This window comes from Aptenodytes patagonicus, chromosome 5 (assembly GCF_965638725.1).
Source record: "Aptenodytes patagonicus chromosome 5, bAptPat1.pri.cur, whole genome shotgun sequence".
NCBI classification, from domain to species: Eukaryota; Metazoa; Chordata; class Aves; order Sphenisciformes; family Spheniscidae; genus Aptenodytes; species Aptenodytes patagonicus.
Genome location: NC_134953.1, coordinates 23,339,180 through 23,363,209, shown reverse-complemented (window position 1 = coordinate 23,363,209; position 24,030 = coordinate 23,339,180). Strand labels below are relative to the sequence as shown.

The 24,030-nt window shown below is 37.0% G+C and overlaps 1 protein-coding gene across 7 annotated transcripts in view; it reads left to right on the top strand.

The window, feature by feature from the left end:
* The window catches only part of NRAP (nebulin related anchoring protein), a 54,091-nt gene that overhangs the window by 4,178 nt on the left and 25,883 nt on the right, over window positions 1-24,030 (top strand). For 6 of the 7 annotated variants that reach the window (XM_076339048.1, XM_076339052.1, XM_076339050.1 and 3 more), the window contains exons 4-21: window positions 471-575; window positions 1,121-1,225; window positions 1,890-1,997; window positions 2,862-2,966; window positions 3,574-3,681; window positions 5,248-5,352; window positions 8,114-8,218; window positions 10,105-10,221; window positions 11,995-12,099; window positions 13,044-13,151; window positions 13,855-13,959; window positions 16,321-16,419; window positions 16,936-17,040; window positions 18,631-18,738; window positions 19,583-19,684; window positions 20,185-20,382; window positions 20,605-20,709; window positions 23,024-23,122. In XM_076339048.1, the coding sequence (XP_076195163.1) occupies window positions 471-575; window positions 1,121-1,225; window positions 1,890-1,997; window positions 2,862-2,966; window positions 3,574-3,681; window positions 5,248-5,352; window positions 8,114-8,218; window positions 10,105-10,221; window positions 11,995-12,099; window positions 13,044-13,151; window positions 13,855-13,959; window positions 16,321-16,419; window positions 16,936-17,040; window positions 18,631-18,738; window positions 19,583-19,684; window positions 20,185-20,382; window positions 20,605-20,709; window positions 23,024-23,122 (1,992 nt within the window). The remainder of the gene's footprint in view (window positions 1-470; window positions 576-1,120; window positions 1,226-1,889; window positions 1,998-2,861; window positions 2,967-3,573; window positions 3,682-5,247; window positions 5,353-8,113; window positions 8,219-10,104; window positions 10,222-11,994; window positions 12,100-13,043; window positions 13,152-13,854; window positions 13,960-16,320; window positions 16,420-16,935; window positions 17,041-18,630; window positions 18,739-19,582; window positions 19,685-20,184; window positions 20,383-20,604; window positions 20,710-23,023; window positions 23,123-24,030) is intronic. The other variant, XM_076339053.1, reaches the window with a different exon arrangement.

The following is a 24,030-nucleotide window of genomic DNA, read 5'->3' as shown; positions in this document are numbered from 1 at the left end:
GCTTCTCTTGTGTTGGTATTGATAATTTTTGCAGTGAGGCAGATGAAGGAACTGACATAGCTGAAAGCTAACACAGCACAAGCCTACATACTAATTCCCTGATACAATTTCCCCAACAGCCGCCTGTCTGATGGTGTCAGTGTGTGAGAGACAAGAAGGGTCACCTAGTAGGGCCAGGGGTGTTTTTGGAAGTAGCCTTCCTTTAGACTGGTTTAAGGTGCAACCAAAACCAGCAGGCACTGAAGTGGATTTGTTATGGTGGGAGTTGCACTGTTTTTGTTATTTTGTCTTGTGCATTCATCTCCTTTTGTTGTTGCAGTTCATGTGGACTCCATATCACTGTGGACTGAAAGACTGTGTTCACCTTGTTTGTCTCCCTTCTTGTTCGTCTCCCTTCTTGTTCTTCTCCTAAGAGGGGGGGGTGTTAGTCTGCACTAACAAACTACTAATATCAAGTCAATTTTTTTTAGATAAAATATCGAGAAGAGGGTGAACAATTCAAATCAGTCTTTCAATGGGATGTAAGGTCCAGAGAAATTGAAGCTGCCTATAAAGCCCAACGACTGGCCACCCAGGTAAGAAATATCCCTCAAGTCTCCAAGCCGCTAGCCTGCAGAAGACCAAGGATTGGCCTTGGCAGTCCTGGTTGTTAGGGTTTTACTCACAGCATTTCAATGCTAAAAAAGCCATTGCTTCTCATTTGGCTAAACTTTTCAAGGCAGCATAGATTGATTATAGCTTAGGGTGCAAGAATCAGGAGGTGAGGAAGAGTGTATCTATTAGCTGTTAGCTGTTTGGACTGCTGCCTGTACAGCCATACTCAATGTGTCTTCTTTCTACTGACACTGAAGCTTCACAACAAGTGGTCTGATTCCCAGGGGAATTATTTGAGTCTCACTCCAGGATCCTAGATCCTGACATCTTGATGTCAGTTCTTGTTATACAAGCTCTGCCCTGGTATTCTGAAGGTATGTGGAGTGTAGGCCTTGTGCTGTACGTCTGCAGAGAGTAAATTTCACTTACACAGCATTGTGTGTGTTCCCTTTTTTTCTGTCAGATCAGCTGTTTGTGTATTAAAACATGGGTGAAGATTGGTAGCTATTTAATTTTTGTTTTGTAGAATGCTTACTATGCTGCCTACGAGGAGGGAAAATCGTGGTACTCGGGAACCATCCCAGATCCTGAGATGGTCAGGATAACACAGGCACAGAAGGCTCTGAGTGATGTAAGTGGGCTGATGTTTGGAATAGCTTTATTTTCATGGGCTATCATATTCTGAAGACTTAACCAGTACATCAAAGCCAACCTTTGGTAAGATGTTACCAAAGGAGAGACTGACATGTTTACTTCTGTCAATAACAATATTTAACCATGTAAAAGATTAAAGTCACATAAGAATGCTATTGTCCATCCTGGAAATCATACATTTATCTGTTTACGTAATGGAGAAGCACTTCAACTACTGACCAATGACATCTGAGGTGACCTTGATTATATCCTGATCTAGCAGGCAGTGGTGTTTCCCTCAGTAGAGCAGAACTCACGATGGAAAAAGTGTCTTATTTTCCATAGAGTAGACATTTCATTGACTGTATTTCCATGACTGATGAAAATCACTTCTAAATTATGACTGTCTATACCCATACAATGGGTTAGTGATTCAGTCAACATAGCCAATTAACAGTGGATAATTGATATGAATGGGGAATGTTTTCTGTTGTATGTAGGAAATATTTCTACCTAACAAACTTATAAGGTATAAGTTCTTTAATTTGTTTGCTTTTAAATAAAGTGATACATACCTTTAGGAAGTAGGCATTAAAAGAGGAATCACATTAAACTACAGTGGGTCTTTTGTAACAACAAAACAAAAAATGTTCATTTTTTAGTTTCAATATACAGAAGAATATGAACCACGGAGAGGCAAAGGCAGCTTTCCTGCTATGATCACTCCAGGTTACCAGGTTGCTAAGAGAGCCACCCAACTAAGCAGTAATGTAAGTCGCAGGTTTTCTAATTGTATGTTAGACTTCTGAATTTGGAGAATCCTGGGTTTAGGCCATTCACTTTAGACAATAGGTTCTATGATGAATATTTGTTGTAGTGTTAATTCTGCAAAGTGAGAAAACTTTAACATGATGCAGGAAACAGGGTTAACAAACTACTTGGCTTGGGAAGACAATCATATAAGATAAATGGCAATATAGATATTTCCTGAAAGATGTAGCAACTTTTGCTGTAATTTATTATAACTGGAAAGAGATTGTGAATCGCTCTAAAATGTTTATTTAATTCATTACCTTTATTTTCACTTTATGGCTTTATTAATCTGTTTATTTACATCTGACGTTTTTTGCTTGCTTTATTATTTGAAGTTAAATAATATTGAATAAAAATACTGTAATATTGAATTTAATTCATATACAAGCTACTTTAAATATATGCACAGACAATTGCTTATTTATAAAAATAACAATTCAACTGAAAAAGGTCAAGTAAAAATAAATTCTGTAGAAATGATTTTAAAGTATTGCATTGTTTTCTGCAAACACTGTCTGCATTGTCATTGCAGTATGATCTTAGTGTTTTGGGCCATTAATGACTATTCTCATAATATTTTAATCAAATATATGGCTCACATAAATCTAGTACAATTTGAAAATTTGATTATCTGGGTCCATTTCTGTCTGCTTCTGACATTCACTTTAAGGAAATTGGGCCTTAAATATACTGATAGCTTAACTGTACAGTAGGGAGTGTCATGACTGTTGTTGCTCATTTTCTCTTGAAGCCTTCTGATAGCAAATGCGTTTTTGCTGCTTATTGTTTGTAATATGTACTTTATATGTTTTCTCCCTTAGGTAGAATATAAGCGGGGACATGAAGAGAGAGTTTCAAAATTCACCTCTGTTGTAGACACTCCAGATATACTTCATGCAAAGGTTGGAGGACAGCTTTCAAGTGATGTAAGTGAAACAAAATAGGTTGACCTGTTTTTGACTCTGCAAGTGGCTCTTAGGACATTTATAAATCACTTAAAAATGTGAACATAAAGAAAAGTAAAAAATTAATATTTGAAAGGCAGACTCTTGAAATGTGTATTACCTTAAAATATTCTTGATACAGTTTACCATTAAGTATTTAGTACTTCCAGTTATAAAGACCATATTACGTTCTAGGCCATTTTAGGGACTAGCTGGCTGTCAGAACTGAAGGCAGAGAACTAGTCCCAGCTACTGGCTGCCATGCAAAGTAAAGAAGGAAGCTGCCTGACTCTAATATTAATAGAGCAGGCATTGTGCAGACAACATTAGTATTTTCTTTAAACAACTGTGATCCATCCTATACCCTGAATGAGACACAGAGGTCCTGCAGAAGATACGCGATCACGTAGTTAAAGACTACGTTGTAAAGCATACACACAAAGGAGGTAGATTCAGACTTCATGGTTCGTCTTCCTTTTGGCAGATGACAGCCATCAAATGCCTGACTTTGCAACTTTAAGAATTGATTATGTGTGTAATTAAGATACATTTGATCTAACTGTTCTTGAATTGTCTTGGATTTTTACAGTTAAAATACACAGAAGAGTTTGAAGAACGGAAAGGGAAAGGCAGCTTTCCTGCTATGATCACTCCAGCTTACCAAATAGCCAAGAGAGCGAATGAATTAGCCAGTGATGTAAGTGTCCAACGCAAAGTCTCTTTTTGGGAAGAAAAGAATTAATTCTCACACAAATTTTGGATTAAAATGTTTACTGGCAGAAATTCCATTAGCATTGTAGAATTATGCTAGCAGTGCACTTCCTACACAGATTTTCAAGTGATTGTCTTTTGCAGGGACAAAGTTGAGTCTTATGCACAAAGAGAAAATAAGGTGTTTTATTTGTGAATGAACACTGTGGATTTTTGTGGCAAAAGCATCCCCTTTACCCAGCCTCCTGTTGCATACAACTGAGAAGGAAGACAATAAGGAGTCAGCTGGAGGTCTTTGATTTCATTCTGCCCAACCCAGTATGAGGTAGAGGGGCTGAAATGCAGCTCTAATTTACACAGCCACAATATTTCTGGGTGACCTTTTATCAGGGGAGGGCTCTGTTTGCATAGCTCAGCTTTGCCATGACTTTCCATGCTCCCAGTGGGTCCTTACAGTTCATTCTCCTATTCCTTCTTTTGTTCTGTTGCAGGATGAAGCTTTTATGAAAGTAGCTTCTTGAATAGCAATTATATATTTATAAAGTATATACGCACACATTTACACACACACAAACACATGCATACATTTGACATAGGTATAGATTTATAAAATATAGCTTTCTATTCCAATCATTTTACTCTCCTTACTGTTGGGGTTTTTTTTAAACTCCTTGGTGTACTGATCTTTATTGGCTTGCTTTTCCTCTCCAAACATAACAAAACCACAACACCCCTGTATTCTTTAAAAAGCATTGTAACAGAACATCAGTATTGCTTCAAAATGTACAGTTAATTGTGTTATGTCATTGGAGACTGAAAGGAAAGTTCTTTTTGTTGGAGAAGATAATGTATTGTGCTAACTCAATGGAAGTGAATTTAAAACATTATTAAGAGTCACTGAGGAAAATAAGAAGAGTTCTGTAATTTTGAAGGCAAAAGTAACTGACTCTAAAACATATAAATGTTTTTGTTTGCCTTTGATCTGCGGAAAACCCTTCATTTGTGTCAGCAAACACACATGATGATTGAAGGACAGCATCAGGTTATAGGCATTATTTTGACTTTAGCAAAGGTAGTGTAAATCTTGGTCTAAACTTGAAGGCTGATTGCCTAAAATTCCCTTGATCACTGAGGATATCAGCATCTTTCAGAAAAAAGCCCATTTATTAATGGCATTCAGATGACCCTGTGGTAAAAAAAGTGCTCTGTGGTAACCATGAACTTACATTACAATCAGTTCTATTTTTTTAACCTGGTGGAGCATCAGGGATTAGCCACTGACAAGCAGGGGGTACTGAACACACTGAACTAATTGTCTGGGTTGAACTGGCAAGTCCCATGTTCCTAGTGCATTATTAAAAAGTACACCACTATTTTTGTTTTTGTATCTTCAAGTGGCATATTTGCCTTATGTAGATTGGTGGCAATGGGAATTTTGGCAATCTTTTATTGCCAACATGTGCGTGTCATTGATTATTATTTATTATGCAGCATCTGTGTACCAGACTAAACTCATCCAGATGATTCTTTTCCTTTCCTTTTTTCCTGTTAGGTAAAGTATCATCAAAGATATGAAAAAGAGATCAAGGGAAAAGCCAGCCATACAGCTGGAACAGATGTTACTTTTGCAAGAGAAAATGTAGATCAATATGGCCAGGTATGCAACATCCGAGAGATACCCATGCTAATCTTGATCATTACTATGGCTGATTATTCAAGACTTTAGAAACTGCAGTGAGACCTATTTTTACTTTGCTTTCCTGTATGAGAAAGCAAGGTCTCAAAGGAAAAGATGGTGTGCAACAGCACCATGCTCTGAATGTGTAATATATATTTGGCATTGGCACGCACAAGGTGAGACTACAAGTTGCATGCACTGTCACTGCATGATCCTTATGGTAGGGTCATTCCAAAAGGTAAGCCTTACCTTGGCAAATTTTATCTGTGTACATGTATGCACTATACATTTCTATTGCGGTGGTGTTAGGTATCACGTTGAAATGTGTTTACTTGTAGAAACTTTCCCATTCCATGAGAAAGAAAATGTAAATTCAGTTAGGAGAAAAAGTGAAAGGGCTGTGAAATGGTAGAAAGTTAGAAGATAGTTAAGCATCTTTTCCCTGCCAGTATTTTTAGAAATCTTAGAAGCTTTGCAGCTCTAAATATGTGCAAGTGGCACTGAAGATCATACACGATCTCTTAGATTTCAGCTGTTCCACAAAAGTGGTATTGTAAGCTTGACAAGTTGTAGTTCTGCATTTGTGGTACCAAATAGGCTTTAGTTCTGTTTTGGTCTGTGGCGTTCATTTTGCTTGTATTTCATTTTTAAGGGAATGCAATTATTTTTGTGGTCTTCCAAAATGCATCCAAAGTTCTATTCCAATTAAGTTAGGGAAATAGTACAGCTGAATAGAACTGAATACAGCTAAAGGGAATTTGAAAGGAATTGAATTGTCTTTTTGTATAAACAAAACTGTATGATTTGTCTTAGGTTTTTCATTGTAGCTCCTCATGAGACCCGTATACTTTGGAGAAATGAAGGAACAGGGAATATATTGTCCTAAGACATTTGGGAGTTTTACATTTCTTCACTTCTTCTGTTCAAACCTACATCTTGTAATGTGTGAAAAGCAAACCATTCTTGAAGAATATGAGTTTAGAATATGTAGCAATGAAGCCTTCAGTTAGTTTCTGTCTTTTGAACTACTACAAGTTTTAGTAAGAATAAACAAATAAAATGAATTTGAAAAAGAGCTAATTGCATTTTCAAGCATTGGAATGCTGCTATCTTTAGAATTAATTTAAGGTTTTTTTCTTTGAAAGTATCTTTGAAACTTCAGTCACAGACTTCAAATTTAATTTGAGTTTTAATCTTCATAGATTGGATTCTGATATTTTTATTCAAGTAAAATAGAGCCACTGAAATTAATGGATCTGAGTGAAGCATGACTTAACTTGGGTGAAGGGATTAGATTTCTAACTGTCAAGATCATGAGGGCACATCATACAGATATATACATAACATGAGACAATTTAAGGAATCTTACTGTAAAATTCCTGTGTGCTGAACACCTGTTTTGTTCATGTTTAAAAATCTTAGAAGTGGCTGAAATTAATTATCTGAAACTTTGAAAATACTGTTTTGTAATATGAGCAATATTAGACATGATATAAAAATGTATTTGAGAAAGAAGAAAAAGAAAATGGCAAGTTAGTCTGAAGAATTCAGACTCATGAATGACATTTTAAAAAACTAACTCAGCTAATTAGTCAAGGATATTTTTTATTTTCTGTGCCTGTTTATAGAATAATTTAGATGCAATAACTATAACTACATTATATTGTTCACAAACTTATGATATGACCTATCTTATCATGTGACACTGATGGTGCACAAAATGACCTACAACGGATTGTTTTGCATCGAGAAGTCACAAGTGAGATACCCCAAGTATTTATAGTCCTTTCTATGTGTGCTCTCCATGACATTCTTGACATGCCACACATTCTTTTTTCACTTAAACTGGCTCTTTACTACAAAGAATTTACAAAATATTACAAAGACACATTGCACTATATCTGACTTATTTGTATACTTTCCATATTCTCCCCAGATCTTGCCATAGAAAGCTTTGGGATCGTCATTGTCTATTACCATTTTTAAAAAAAGCTCCAATATTTTGTTATTAAATTATCAAAAGGCTTTTCCAATTGTCAATCATTTACACATAAACTTATCTATAGATAGATTTAAGAGTATTAATTCTGCAACAATTGTTTTTTTAAATCAAGCAAATGGAATTTTGTTATTTTGTTCCCTAAAGAGTTTACCACTTTAATTTCTAGATATTTCTGCTTCATTAATGAATCCCTCTTCGAAATATATCACTGCACTAGAGAAGTATTATTTTTGGTCAGTTATGATGTGAGAAATGGCCATGGAGAGATCAAGAGACTTCTGTCACATCACAGAGGAAGGCTGACCCTACACTAAACTTGGAAAGTTTAAGCAAATCTCCTGGCTGCCCAAACCATTAGATATTTTTATAGTTTTCCAGGGAAACATATATTGACAAAGAGAGGGGCTAGCAGATATCGTCTCTGTAAGAACTGAGGTGAGATTAGAAAGGTATATATCATTGTACACTTGAATGCTATCTTGACCGTAGCTAATTGTTACCTAAATTTCTCTTGCAATGCAACACAAGTAATTTTACAGGCACAGTTAATTTAATGGGTGATTTTATTCTTACAGTTGGTCATTTTATTCTTACAGTTGGTCATTTTATTCTCTTTTTCATAAAGAAATACAATGAAACAATGAACTTTCCTACTAACAAGGACTATGGGGCTTTGTGAAATCACCCAAGGCCCCACCTGCTCATGTATGATGCGTAAACACTCTGAATTTTCTTCAGGATTATATGGATGACTATGAAGAACGCAGAGGGAAAGGAAGCTTTCCTGCTATGATCACTCCAGCTTATCAAAATGCCAAGAAAGCAAATGAATTAGCAAGTGATGTAAGTATGAAACCTGAATCAATACAATTCATAAACAATTAAAAACAGCAGTTTGTCAGAGCAGTGCCTAGGAGGAGAATGCTAAAATTACACTTGAGAAGTAAACAACAATGACATTTCACTGCATTGCTGGGATCTGGATGGCTCAGGAGATTAATAATATCCATTAATAGAAGCGGACACAGCTCCAACTTGCATGAGGGAGGAGATGGATGTAGCAACTAATGGGGATCCCTACTGTTAGGTTAACCCTCCTGGCAAATCTGCACCTGTATTATTAATGAAAGCTTCAACTGCCTTAATCATCCTGTGGGCTACTGTGGTATTCCCAGTAGTGTATAAATGGAGGATGAATGAGCTGAATTGGTTTTGATATTTTGATGTATCATGCCTCTAGCGCAAAGCAAGTCATATGGAGGAAAAGAAACCATAGAGTACAACACTGTCACTTCACAAGACTGAGCTTATTTCTAGGCTGAGGATTTCTAGTTTTGGGTGGTAAGCTAAAGAATCATCAAAAAAGGTGGTGATATGTGATTCTTGCATGCAGCCTGTTGATTAAAGAGCCTCAGTCCTATTTGAGGATACCGTTTCTAGTAGTGACAAAAAAATGGGTCAGTCTGTAGGTCACTACCCTGTGGCTGCTGTGAAGGGTTCCTGCAAGTGACAACCTTTGTAGTGTAGGCACCTGTCCCCCATGGAGCTATCTGAGCTGATGGGCTCGGTCTGTTTTCTGAGGAGCTAATAGATGGTTGAGTCTTTCAGCTTGTACTAGCCTGGACTAGACACTAGCAGTAAACTAGAGTGAAAGGATCAGTCATATTCTGTTACCTGAGCTTATGACTGAGAGAATATAAAAACCTGAAACCTTCTGTGACCAATCCCTATTTTGATGACAAACTCAGTGATCCCCTGTTTAAACATGAAATATTTAACCTTTCCAGATAAAGATGGCAGTTTCATAGGTTTTGAAAATACTAATGGTCAGCAGTTTCCTTATTAATTTGTAATACCTGGAGCGAGGAGAAGCATTGGTTCATGGCAGTAACCTTAACACACTACAGTACTTATCAAGCTGCTTCATATCTTTAAAGCCTGAGAAACCGTGTGCAGACTTAGAAAATAAAATAAAAAACACTTTGCACTTCAACACATTTCAAATAATTTGGTTTTCTTTTATATTATGAATCTGATTTTTAAAGCAGTAACATAAGATGAAGAATATAAGCGTCTGCTTGTATGCAAGAAATATTGAAATACATTCCCAACAGGGTTTTTTCTGGACAAATTTTGGCAAAAGGCCAACATGAGTGTTATCTCTCTTCACCCATCCTAGCTCAACTTAAGTCAATAACCTGATGTCTAAATTAAGTTAACAGATCCCTTATTTCAATATTGATTTGGTAGAGAAATATAATTGTCTTAAAACATTATTAGTGCAAAAAGATGTAGCTTTCTCAAAAAGCTGGTTTCTACAAAAGGAAAAGTTCGCAGAGCACCTGATGACTATCTTTAATTCTCTGACTAGAAGTCTAAAATTAAAGTTCTGAGAATTAACTTCAGTAATAGAAGAGCACACAAGCTCCAACCAGTCACTAGCCAAGAATCTGCTAGTTATCTGTTCAAGCTATGAACAACAACCAGTGCTGTTCAAGCTATGTAAGAAATAGATTAAAAAAAAATCCCTTGGCAGGGATTGTTAGGGCTGTGATTTTATATGTGGTTTATTTCAGGAAGTAACAACTTGCAGTGTTTCAACTTGGCAAGTTCTATTTGCTTATCAAAGCAAGAATAGGAAAAATCTTATCCTGACTCATGAAGCCAGTCTAAATAGCAATGGTGAAAAGGTAGACATCTATTTTATAATTTTCCCTACTTGTTTTCAGATAAAATACAAGAAGGATCTTTCCAAGATGAAAGGTGCAGCTCACTTTCACTCCCTAACGGCTGAAGAAAACTTAGTCCTTAAACAAGCCCGAAGTGTTAACAAGCTTGTCAGTGAGGTAAGGGGTTGAATTGCTCTGTTAATGAGTTCTATAGCAGCTCATGCAAACATTTGTGTCTGATGGGTAAGGACTACAAATATAAAAAGCTGTTGTTCTTATTGCCCCATATGTAACAAAAATGATCTGTGTGTAGCACAGTAACTGGAGAGAAAAGTGCAAGAACAGATCTTCAGGTGCTGTTATCTGGCACTTCCAATGATCTGTATGAAAGTATGGGAAATTAACCCCAGAAAAGTAATTCTAATTCTGGCCGCATGAAGAATAGAAATCTAAAAAAAACCCCTGAGTTGTGCTGTTAATGTGCTGTGAAGTTATAATCCTAAATGCTTTAGGATTACTTGGGTGTGTACCTTACAGTGCTTCAAAGAAGGTTCTGCTGATAATTAAAAAATAACACCAACAGAGCCAAAATTTGTACCATTCTGTTAATGCAGGTTTCTGTTTTCTTCCATCATGTGAAAGACTGTGAGTTACTGATAATGCATTCTTCTTCTGCTTGGCAAGGGAAGATTGCTAGGGAATTCTCAGTAGATTCTGAATTATTAATTTATTTATAGTGTCGTATCAGCTATAAAGCTATTAATAAATGTGAGTTTCTAGAGCTTCCCCATGGCAGTTTAAAAACTTATACTCTTGAGATCTCAAAGTATAAAACCTTCAATAATGAAAAACCCCTGGAAGTAGGACTGGAAGGGGCCTCCTGGGCCAATGATTCCTGGCTGCTGCTGTTTCGGCACAGTATCATATAATCCTCCTCTTCTAATTTCTAGCCTACATTTATTCCTGTCCACTTTATTACTATTGTGTTTTGTGCCAACATTGCCCTTTAGTTTAAAAAGTTCTTCTCCCTGCATAACTACCTTTCTGAGATGCTTACAAACAGATATGATTTTCTTCTCTCTGCCTTTGTTTTCCTAGACTAAGCAAGCCAAATTCCTCTCATCTCTCACAGTCTGTCACTGCAGCTGTTACAGGCTGAGTGCATATTCCTTAAACAGGAGTGACTGTAAGAGTACATAAGTTCTTGATGAGGTCTTGCTGGAACCTGGTATGTAGCACGCACGCTTCCCAGTGCCTGCTCAAAAGTCTCCTCTTGCTCCTGCCTTGGACTGCATTTGCCTTTTTCATGGCTGTGTTACTTTGGCATTTCGCCGTCTTTTTGTGGTCAGCCTACATATGAACAGTTTTCTCTTTCTTAGCCTTTCCAGGTGATGAGCTCTTATAGCTGAAATTTTTATGACTATTCCCTACATATATTAACCTCTACATTGCTGAATTTAGTCCCATTTCTATTACCCCTTTTAATATCACCCCCAACATTCCTACTTCAGAGCAAAGGTACTTAATGAAAATATTAAAACAATTCTGTATTTAAACTTACTCTGAAGAATTCTGCTGGTAAACTTCCCCCTATTCGATCCTTCCTGTTGAAAAATACCCATTGCTTTTTCTGCTTTCATTTGCTCCACACTTACCTTAAAATTCCTTCGTAGATCCTTGTTTTTCGTAATAATTTTCCTCATAGCACTGTCTCATACACTTTGCTGAGGTCCAAATGGATGAAATTGATTGCATTTCTTTTGCCTATAAAATGAGAACTGAGTAAATGAAAATAATCTTCATATTAATTTTCATCATATGCCATCTGATGAAAGCCATGTATTGAAATCTCTGAACAGTGGGTCTGGCTAATAAAAAGTGTGTGTGGGAACTTGACAGAGCCAGGTAAGGTTTCACCACATCTTTCCCTTGTGCATTTTTGTCACTAAGGTAGAGTATAAGAAGGATCTTGGAAACAACAGAGGCTACAGCATGAACTACTGTGATACTCCGCAATTCAAGAATGTGAGCAAGATCTCAAAATTCACCAGTGATGTAAGTTTTCAGTACCTCATGTGTGGCTTGCTTAACCTGGTAGCTGCTGGAATCGCAAGCCATCTGTGTGTGTGTGTTTCAGATAAGCATGCGCTGGGAATTTGATTATAACTGATTTTAACCCATGTCTGTACAGCACCTATCCTAGTCTGTCCTTACAGATCAGTGGGGGTCATTTTATATAGGATTATGAAAAGAACTATTATGATATATGGAAGAGAGGTTACTTACAATGGACAGCTAATCTATACAGGTAGCTGGCAGTTGTTACTGTTATCTATCATAATTATTACTTATTTCATTGTGTATGTCCATTTCCTGACTGGAAAGGTAGACAGAAGATACTTTACCAGAGATAATGTCAGAGAGGAACATGTTTACTGCATGAAAGTAATCAATATTAATAACAATACTACTTGTATCTCATGATACTGAAGTATAGTTTTGCTTTATACTGCTTGCTATCATTCTCTGAAATCCAGGAAGAGTAAACCTTTTGCCATACAGATGAGATGGTAGAGTGGTTAATTTATCTTGTCGGATTCCCTACTCTGGGCTTGGTGAAAGCTGCACCAAAACAGTCCAGTTTTGGTAGATGATGTATTAATTTGTTAATGTACAAATAATGCTTCCCTGCAACTTTGTTCTAATATTTATTTCTGATGAAATAAAATGGAGCAATAGAATGCAGAGGTATCTCCTTTATGTGCCATCCAGGTGAACTGAAGAATATGTAAATGACATCTTTTAAAATAGGAAACTCACAGAGGGTTTTAGTTTTTATTTTTTAAAGTACCAAGGTTGTTGTGGACTCATGAGTTTCTGTAGTGGTGCAACACTAGTAGACCACAGCTGTAATAATTTGTCTCACTGCTGTAACACATGGAAACTCATAGAAAAACTAAATAGAATTTCTCAGAGAATTTTTACTTTTTTTTATACAGCTTAAATACAAAGAAACCTACCAGAACCAGATGAAAGGGCATTATATAGGTATCGGCATGGACAAGCGAATGCTACATGCCATGAAAGTTGGCAGCTTGGCAAGCAATGTAAGTCTTTTTTAATCACACTTGTATGGTTGTTGCTTTCTTGTCTTTAAGTTTTTCCAGAATTAAGTTGATAGAAAACTTTAGATCATATTGTACTGGGGATCTAAAGGATAGATATGTTGAGAAGAGGGGAAATTCTGGAAACCCTTTTGTACTGATTTATAGCTCACTGTGTGGAAGAAGTTAAAATAAGCAAATTCAGTGATCTGGCAACCCACCGAGCTCCTTCAGTTTTCTTTGACATCGGTAGGATGCTGAAGGTTGCTTGCCACCACCCCCAGGGTCAGACCTTTGCTGAAAAAACAGTCTTTAATGAAGATTTCTGGATTCCAATTTAATTTACTGGGTTAGTCAAGAAGCTATTTCGTTACATACCATTCCTTCAAGTACATTATTTACAAATCTGTAAGAAGCTTGAGAACTAAGCAGAAAGATAAAAGAGATGTGTCATAGGTGGAAGTTAAGTTAATGCTCTCACTGTTGGCATTGGATTAATTGAGGAGCTGAAAAAGAATCAATTAGTGGCTAAACTATGCAAATAATTTCATTTTCTTTGTCACTCGTGACATTGAACTTACTTTGTTTCCTGCATTTAATATTAATATTATTGTTTCTCCTTTCCTCTTGGCTGATAATTATTCAAACAAATGACAGCTTAAAAAAAAAAGAATGATTTTTGTTTTTTGTTCTCCCTGTGTTTCAGATAGCCTATAAATCTGATTACAAACATGACGGTGTTGACTACAATTACCCAGCTACTCTTACTCCTTCATATCAGACAACAAGGAAGTTGGTCCCTTTGAAAGATGTAAATAATTTTATGGGTTTTTTTTTTCTATGACTTGCATGGCTCATCATCTCTCTGTAGGACAGATTGTGATAGATGCATGTGTCAAATGATGATTTAGTCATGGGAGTAAACAGCTAGTGATAACAAAGTTAAAGCAAAAAAGTGCGTGGAGTCAAGAGGCCTCAGAGGGATAGAAAGTGCTGCCACCTCCTGTCATTGGCTTCAGTTCAGCACGGATTGTACAGTCAAGAAATGAGTGAGTTCTGCCCTATCCCTAGTTTGTGTTGCAAAACGTCTCACCATCCTGGGCAGCTTCAACAGCAGCATCAAGCACTGAAAGGACAGGGAGACTTATATAGGCTTCTCATCCTTTGGGAATTCCCTGAAGATAGGTGTTCACCTTTGAAGGGGAACTAATTGGTCACATAACCTTCCTTATGCCTGTGGTTTGTGCGAGAGGTGCCCTCTGTGCTTGGGGTTGAGTTACTGATGGAACAATGTGAAGAAATTTGTGTACTACTGTGCTTCTGTGTGCTCTACAGATAAATGGAGGACGTCAGACTGTAGAGGATACCATATTATCACCTCTCACAAGCATCAAAGGCTTGATTGATCTCCTTTACTATCTGGAACTTAACCTGTGCCTTAGTAAGGAGCACAGTCACCAGGCATTACTTATAAAATCAACAGGAAGAGAGTAGCACCTCTGCAGGACATTTCTGACTACCTAGGATGTATATAACCTGTCTTTCCATTGAAATTGCAAGAAACCAGGGGAAAGATGCCTTAGAGAGACCATTAACGTTATGAGAGATTTGTCTGGGCCTAAATACCTCTTCCAAGAAAAAGATGGTAGCATGAAGAGGTAGAATTGAGAACCCTGACGTTTTTGAGGAAGTACTTGATATACTTCAGCTGTAAGATGCACTATTGCCTCTTCAGCAGTAATTTCATCTTTGTCTTTGAAAAAGCTTAAAAAAATAAAGTTCAGTGTTTGATTGCTTAGTGTGTGAGAGGGTTGTATTCTTAAAGAGTTCAAAGTAAGCATGAATTCATGTCCAGAGTGTACAAATTAGTTCTACCCACTCTAAACATTTCAGCACTACCTGTGGCTCTACAATTCGTAGTCAGCATCTGGGTTTGGAGCACGTAAATCAGTTGGCCACAGAAACTCAGTTGCTCTAGTCATGATCATCATCTACTAGTTTGAAACAGTCTCAGGACTCATCTGCTCACTGATAACCAACATGCTTACTTTGAACTCTTTAAGAATACAACTCTCCCACACACTAAGCAATCACAAGTAGCAATAAATACACAGTTTCAGTTAAAAAGAAATGATCCCCTTCTGTGGAATTAAAGTTCTCTCTGTCTCTGTAAAGAAGCAAATGAACTGTTTTAAGTTTGGATCACTTTGGACCTGTGAGATAATTCAGGCCTTTTTTCCTAGTTTTTGTCATTATGGCAGAAAGAACAAGTTTACATGAGGATACCTGAGATGAGAAGGTTTGCATTAAAATAGTTTCAGTAACTCGAAGTCTCTAGAAATATACTCCACTTTACTGGAAAAAAGTTTTATTAAGAAACTAGTTTTAAGCAATGTGATTTGCAATGTTTGCAAAGTGGTGATTAACTACAGTGAATGTTAATTAAGGCCTACAGAGAATAATAATTGTGTCCTGCAGCGTAGCACTGAGTCCTTTGGCAGCAACAGGTTTGAAAGAAAGCTTGATTTTTTTACCTTGCATAATTTTGGGTTTTAATATATTTATTTTATAGCTTATTATTGCTGCTACTATGTTAATGTGTTAGGAATTTAGTGGGCTCCAATCCTATCAATGGCTGACATTAAAATGACTTTTTTTGTACCATAAATACATATTTTTCTTCTCTCATTATCCACACAAAACTCTTACCACACAGGGAAATTCTGTGATTAATTATTACATTAAAACTCAGTAAAGACAAAGTGTAAGAGAGTTCATTTGCTCTGCACATCATTACACTGGACAGACCTCTTAATAGACCGTTACAATATTCCTTTATAAAGATAGTCTGATAAAGATAAAAATAGTTTAAGTGATGGTTAAGAATATCAGTTTTATAGGAATGCTTTGGGGGACCAGCTGAAACTGCATCTTTTTAAGAATTTGTGGTTTTGACAGGGAGGGGTTATAAGTGAAGTTCATATTTCAAGTGGAGTAAAAACTGTGACCTCAGACTAGGAAATTTTCAGAGCATTAACTCAGTTCCCATCCAAGAGATCCTGGCACTTTTCCTCACCTCAGTTTATTATGGTTTAAGTAATGATTTATCCAGAGTATTAGCTAACAAAACTGTCTACTCAGTCATTCTTTTTTTTATTTTATCTTAAATTAGGTAAACTACAGGCAAAGCATAGACAAGCTGAAGTACAGTTCTGTTGCCAGCACTCCACAAATTGCTCAAGCCAAAGTAAATGCACAGCAGCTCAGTGATGTAAGTTCTGTCATCATTAGCCGCCATTGTTTATTAGAATTATAAGACAATTTTATTTCATAACATTTGTAGCACTTAAGTGTTTTTATTCTTGATAGTTCATCAGCAGATTTACAGCCAAAACAAGAATACAAATTGAATGAAATCACTTCCAAAAATGTGGCAAGCATACCAGTAGATCTAATATTTTCCTCCATTTTTAAGATTTATATTAGTGTGCTTTGTTAGGGATTTATCTTCTGTGTATTTATTAATGCATGGTTTTTAATAATATATTTTCTACTCATAGATAATCACTAACTATTCTATTTATAGAATAATTATTCTACTTCCTAGTACCTAGGTAAAAGTTATAATTGCCTTATTGCCCTCATATTTATGTCAGCCATACCTATGAGTGTATCTATAACATATGGCACTAATAGCCTGAAATTCAAGGGCAGTCAATCAGTGTAACAGTCATATTTTTAGTTAAAAATAACTGAGTTTGTTGTTGCCTTCTTCAATATATGACAGTTGAACTACCGAGCCCAGTATGAGAAGACAAAAACAAATTACACTCTACCTCAGGACGTACCTCAGTTAGTCAAGGCAAAAGCCAATGCTGAATTATACAGTGAGGTAAGCCAAGTGATGTGGAAATATTGGTATTCATGATGCCATTAATAGACAGAAATGAATGTAAAGATGATTTCTGTTTCTGGAAACATTTAGCATTTATCATGTCTTTACTAAACAGCGTGATAGATAGGGATACAATCTCAAGTACAGTGAAACTGCTAGATTTTTTTTCAAGACCTTTTCAGATGATTTGAATTTGTTTAGTAAATCAGCATTCACTTCACAAAATTAACTCATTCTGAGGTGGTATTTGTACGAAGTACCAACATTTGCACAGTTCTAATAACTCAAAGCCCACTGAAGTCAATGGAAGGAAACACAGTGACTTCAGTGAACTTGGATCAAGCCCACTGTTGCTGCCATTCATAATTCATGACAATATGTAGTGATTTACTTAGAGACCTGGGTGTTAAAATCAAGCACTTGTAGGAAAAGTTTAACTTCTATTTAATTTTTAAAGTATTTTTCAGGCCTCCATTGTTGTAGATAGTTTTGGAGGAAAAAAAGCCCAACAAGACAAATAAATGCAAAACCAGAAAAAAACTCCAGACTTATTACTGGTGTGACTGTTATTTTTGAGCCAGTTTCATAATTTTTCATGGTTTTGAGTTGGCATTACTGCAAGTTTTTCCTGGCATATTCATACCTTTTGTTCTTCCCCTAAGTTTTATTTGAGTTGCATTGGTGAAGTGTTGTGGAGCAACACTCTTTGTGGCTATAATGTGTTGGGATGCATGCTCATTGTTAGATATTAGTAAAATATAACAATACGAAAAGCCACATCCAGAAATCAGGGCTTCCTGGATACTTCATTAGGTGCATGCATAGTATGTACAAAGGCATACTTGATCCTGCTCTAATGGAGTTTCAAGTGGAACCTTGAAAAAGAGCTTAAACAGCTAGTACTTTAACTTCCATTAACTTTCAGAAGTTAAGCATGTGATTCTCATGCATTTCATCTACGTTTGTGGTATAGTGTGGCTCACGTGTGTGCTTTTGAAGCAAACCTCCTGATCATAAGGGTTCCTTCACTGAGCTTTGCTTCACATTGTGGGGTGGTCTCAGAGCACGAGCTGGATTCTTTTTGAATGAAGCCAAACTGAAAGATGCTCTCCAGCAGCTCACATAAAGAACTGCAGCTACAAATAGGCATTCAGTACATGGGACCTGACTAGCTCTAGTTTGGTGGGAGGGGAAGAAAAATCCTGAAGTGAGTAGTGTGATGCCTGATTCTGAGCACCAGCTGTTCTGCCCTATAGATCAGCTCCTGTTGATCTACACTATTTGCGTATGTAGACATAACCACAGGCACTTTTGAAAAACCTTCCCTCCCCCGTACCTGTTTAAAATTGAGAGCTATTGGTGCATGTTCTGGGATTTAAAGTGCCTGTAAACTCCAAGAATAAAATTCTTGACTCAATCCTGGCCAATTAATTAGCTCAAAATGGTAATGAACTGTGACTTAAGAAGGTTTCAGTTTGTGGACTGAGTGTATTTATACTTCTGTTTTGCTTTTAGTAATTTTCATGTTCGTTTGAAGATCTTGTGTGTTTATGTGTTAGTGACGTGTTGCTGTCTTTCCTTTCTCAGATTAAGTACAAAGAAGGCTGGGAGAAGAGTAAGGGCCGGGGCTTTGAAATGAAACTTGATTCTCTGCCTTTACTAGCTGCCAAAGCTTCAAGGGATCTTGCCAGTGATGTATGTTATATTTAATTACCTAGGACTTATTCTTTATATAAGTTGCTATAGCACAGGGAAATAAAGCTTAGCTCACTTCATCTGGATTTTTAAGTCCTGCATTTGGCTGTCCATCTTTCTCAATGTCTGATGAACAGTTGGAAATGTTCTCAGACTCTGCTATGAAATTTCACTCTCTGAACATTATTTTTTTAAATACAAGTGTACAGAAGGAAGCAAAATTTGCAAAATAACAATGGCTCAATCCTCCCATAGTAAAATTCAGTGTTTTGAATTGTTTATAGCCTCAAAAATACTGCTGTCATCCACTGCAAAGGGAATGCATATTTCTTTAGTCTGCTTCTTTAACATAAACACATGTATATAAAAAAATTTCCGAATGAAGTCTTTTTAAACAACTTATGTCATGATTCTTAACTTGTGGAGAGGCAGAAGAGGAAGAAACTTTTCCTGCAGCTGGAAAGTGTTCAACAATGATGGTGATTCTGAAATCCCACCTCAGTAAGAAAATCAAATCTTGAATTCCTTGCTTGGTTTTTACATGATTGATTTCTTAATTTTTGCTTTAAGAACCAGATAATTTAGCTAATCAGAAGACTTTAAGTTTATAAGCATATCCACCTCAGAGGAGTGAGCCTCAAAGAATGAGGTTAAAGACAACATAAATGAGCCCAACCTTGCACCTTTGGGAATTTCTGAGAAAATCTAGGAAATCTGCAGTGACAAAGTGAGAATCAGACTAAATCCTTGTAAATTTTGACCATCCAAATTGCCAGTGAAAAACATATTGCTTATCTCTTGGGTAATTTGAAATGTTCTTTGACTTAAACTATTTTTTTCACAGATTAAATATAAAGAAGAATACGAAAAAACAAAAGGAAAAGCAATTGGAACCAAAGATTCAAGACTTTTGCACTCTCTGCAGGTAGCCAAGATGAGTAGTGAGGTAAATTTCTCATACTCAAAAGGTGGTTTTCATAATTATGAACCTTTCAGCAACAATATGCGATCTACCACTGTTACTGCTTTTACTATAAGAAATTCTTAGAAGCATTTAACAAAAATTGGTTTCCTTCCTCCGTCTGTTAATCTGTAATGATTGCACAGTATTTTTGTTCTCACAGAGAATTTTGGGTTGATGGTGTCCTTATTTTGGGGCAGGAAAATAACATCCTATTAAAACCCCAATATAAACACTTTTACATAAAAGTTTCAAGCAGATAAAAATATGTTTAAAAGTGAGATGTACTGTAATAGAGAAGATGTGTCTAGAGTCTGCAAAATTCATCCTGCCATCTGTTTTGTCGATCCCTCATAGGACCCGATTTCTACATGTGTTTTTTGCCTAATCTGCATAAGGACCCAAACAAGAGTGGAGACTTAAGATAGCTTTGGCTTTGCAATACACCGATACAGACAACTTATTTTCATTTCTTCTATTTCTAGATTGCCTACAAGAAAGATTTTGAGGAGAGTAAGACCCATTTCCATCTGCCTATGGATATGATAAACCTGAGACATGCTAAGAAGGCCCAGGCACTTGCTAGTGACTTAGATTATAGAAAGAAACTCCATGAATACACAGTGGTTCCAGAAGATATGAAGACCAAATGGGCAAAGAAGGCCTATGGTCTCCAGAGTGATGTAAGATGATGTATACTCAGCTTAACTGTTACAAGCAGTATGAGTGTTTATAGACTTTTTCAGTTTGACATTAATTCTGTTTCATATGGATGCTGTTTGATTTGCACTATGACTTTTTAAAATGTCTTTGCAATGTCTTTGAAAGTGGAAAGGGTGTATATGTTCACATGCAAACATTGTACCTGTGTTCCCCATGCCAATAAATGTCATTTTCCTCTACAGCTTCGATACAGGGCAGACCTGATGTGGATGAAAGGAGCTGGGTGTATCACAGAAGGAAGTCTTAATATACAACAAGCCAAAAAGGCAGGAGATTTGGTCAGTGAGGTAAGCAAAGTGGTCAGGCTTCTGTCTGTTTTTTGTTCAAAGGTTTATGCACACTTATTCCACTACATTATGTGGAATAGGTAAGGAATTCCTAATACGGAAAATCTGAGAAATAGAACTGATGGACATTGTTTAGTTATTCTGCAGTTTAGGAGATCCTGGGTTAGAGGTTAAAAATATGTTTTCCCATTATATGATTATTGTGTCAAGTTTGTGAGGCAGAAGTCCTCATAATTGTGCTTCCACTTCTTTTCATTCACCTGCCCATTTTGCAGAGCGGCATTGAAAGGAATTAGAATTTCCTATGGTAAATGCTACATGAAGTACATACAGTTTTAAGGAACAGTGTTGAAAAATTAGATATTTGTTAGCCATGTTTGGAAATTTCCTTGCCTTTCAGCAAATAAGGGCTGTGACTTTACTGGCAGCTTCAGCTTGTGCTGCTTTTCATTGCTTTTGCTTGATTAATTCATGGTTTCATACTGCCATTAGCTTTATGGAAGTACACTTCCTCAGCTGCTATGGTTGAGTTGTCTCACTAGTGCTAGGAAAACTAGAGGACAGATAGAAGAATAAATTAAGGGAAGTTTGACAAGAAGGATAAAATCCCACTTAGTGCTGGAGGAAGGAACAGAAGCCAGTTAGTTACTGGAGATCACACTCTCTGGTACCTTGGGTCTCTGACATCCTCTCACTGCTCCTGCAAGGGGAAAAAATACATCTTAGAAACAAAAGAAGAGCAGCTACTCTCAGATCCGGTGTCTTGCTAGGGATAGACTGACATCTGCTGCTGTGGTGTGCTGTAGTAATAATCACTTCCACAAATATTTAATCCATAATGATCTGCCTTTTCATTCCCGTTCTGTGTAAGGCCAAGAGATGGCTGACAGTCATTTAAACTGGAGACTGGTGGATATTATTTTAGAGATCTCTATTGCCATACAGAGCCTGGCATTTTGTCATTTCTTTGCAGAATGTCACTATATTGTGTTCCATGCAATGTGACAAAACATGCTGGTTTTAATCTGCCTCCCTCCCTTCCAGGTTCCTAAAATAAAGCGATGAGCACCTCTTTGAAGTGCTGCACGCTTTTTTAACTTCTGTTTTGTGTTCCCCTAGCAGAGACACAGTGTAAACTGATCTGTTCACCCATTAGTTCAAACAGAAGGATTTCTCTCCTGAAATGCCAGATAATGAGAAAATGCATTTACACCTTTTCTAGGTGGAATGCCCCACTTCACAGTTGAACTGTTAGAATAAGAATTTGACTAACGTATTTAAGAACTGTTTGCCTGGTCTCCTCTATCATACTGTGGTCTTGAAATAGGGCACTGCATTTCCTTGTACTGTCTCAAAGATAGAAAGAGATGCTTAGCTTGCTCTCCAACGAGTGATGCAAAAGGCTCAGGCAGTGACATTGATTCAAAACAGGCCTGATCCAAAGCGTGATGAAGTCAATGGAAGTTTCCCATTCACTTCGGTGTGTTTCAGATGTAAAGTAAAAAGCAAGATGGAATAAAAGTAAGGGAAGTCTTATTTACCAAACTAGAAATGTTAGTCTCTATGCAAATTTTATAGATAGATTTTATATAAATACTGGTACCAGAGGATGAATGGAGCACAATGTTTCTTCCCACATCCAAGACTCGAGCCTTGTGGAGGGCTCTCATAGCTGTTGCTCCCATGAAGGCTTGACTGCAGTGTCTATGCTGAGCTCTGCTTTGAGAAGAACTGGGAGATGGTAGGGAAGATTTTGAATTAAAGTTGCTTTCAGGACACTGAAATTGCCTGTTCTAATTTAATTGATAATTTAGAAATATCTTAATAATTTAAAAATATCTCAGTAACACATGTTCACTGATTTGAACAACATGTGCATATGCTTGAGAAGTCTCATGTAAGAAAATGAGATAGTAATGTTGATTGTGTAGCTCATGAGCTCTCTTGGACCCTGACTTAAGTCTTACCCAGTTTGTGAACGACACTCATTGGTTGGTGTGCAACCTAGATCTTGTAAGATATATAGCTAGTACATTTGGCACCAAAGAGTATCTCTGCTTGCCGTGACAGCAGCAATGCATTTGGCATACTCTTGCACTAACTACCCTCCTCGCCACTGGGGTCCTCCCAGCAGAAAATACTAGCACTGGGTTGTATTTGGAAGCTTATTTTGCTGATACCTGTGCTAAAATCATCTTGGGAATTTACAAGAGACTTACAGATCTATCAGTTATGTATTTTTTGAAAGCACTACATTTTTGGAGAAGGTAAATATCGTAACAACTTTTGTGTAACCTGCTTTAATTTGATCTAGAAAAAGTACAGACAGAAGGCTGATGCTCTGAAGTTCACCAGTGTGGCTGACAGTTCTCAGATCAAACATGCCAAGAAAAGCCAGGAACTGCAAAGTGATGTGAGTTCTTGACTGAATTTGTCTCTTTGCAAGTAGTTTACTCATAATGTGGTCATTCCTGAGATATGTACAGTGGGACGGGGTGGTGGTGGTAGAAGAAGACCCAGTCATGAAACGTTTCAATATATGAAATTTCTTGAGATTTATTTCTAAGGGTTTTTATTTGTTATTTGATGAATTCTCTCATTGAATTCTCTGAACTAGAACAACAAAAAAAAAGCAAATCCCAATGGCAATGGAAATAGGCAAGTGAGGCTTCTCATAAATGATGTCAAAGGCCAGAGAAAGAGAGGGAGGGAGATGCCTCTGCAAGACAGTCTTGGCAACAAACTTGTGGGTGGTGCCGGCTGGATTCAAGTATGGCTGAAATGCCTTCATGAGAGGATACCTGAGTATTCCTGAGACATTAATGTCATCTGCATGAAAAATGGTTATCCATGAGGTAGTAAAAGTGAGGAAGCAAGCTGGAGGGAAAACACAGTATTCCCAGCTGGTCCTCAGGCAGTGCTTCAAAGCAAGATAGACATTAGCACAGAGACTGATATACATCCACCCCAGGTTCTGTGTTTCTCTCCACTGAGGGCCCTGTCAGACTACTTAAAGCTCTATTAGCCTTGTTAGACCACACGTTCTTCAGCTGTTGCTGTTAAGGTACTTTAAGCAAAATGATAAAATAGGCATATTTTCCCAAACTGGGTGCCTTCAGAATACTCCCTATTATTCCCTGGGGCTGGGCAGCCCTAGCAGATGGTATTTCAGAACTACTTGGCAGGACTTAGCTGACAGCAACTCACTTTTAAGTTTCCAATAGAAGGGGAACCTGTTGTTAAAATTGCTGACCAACTAATTTTGGAACAGTAGTGACTTGCCAAGCTTTTTTTTTAATTACTTTTAATATGTTGTGCCTT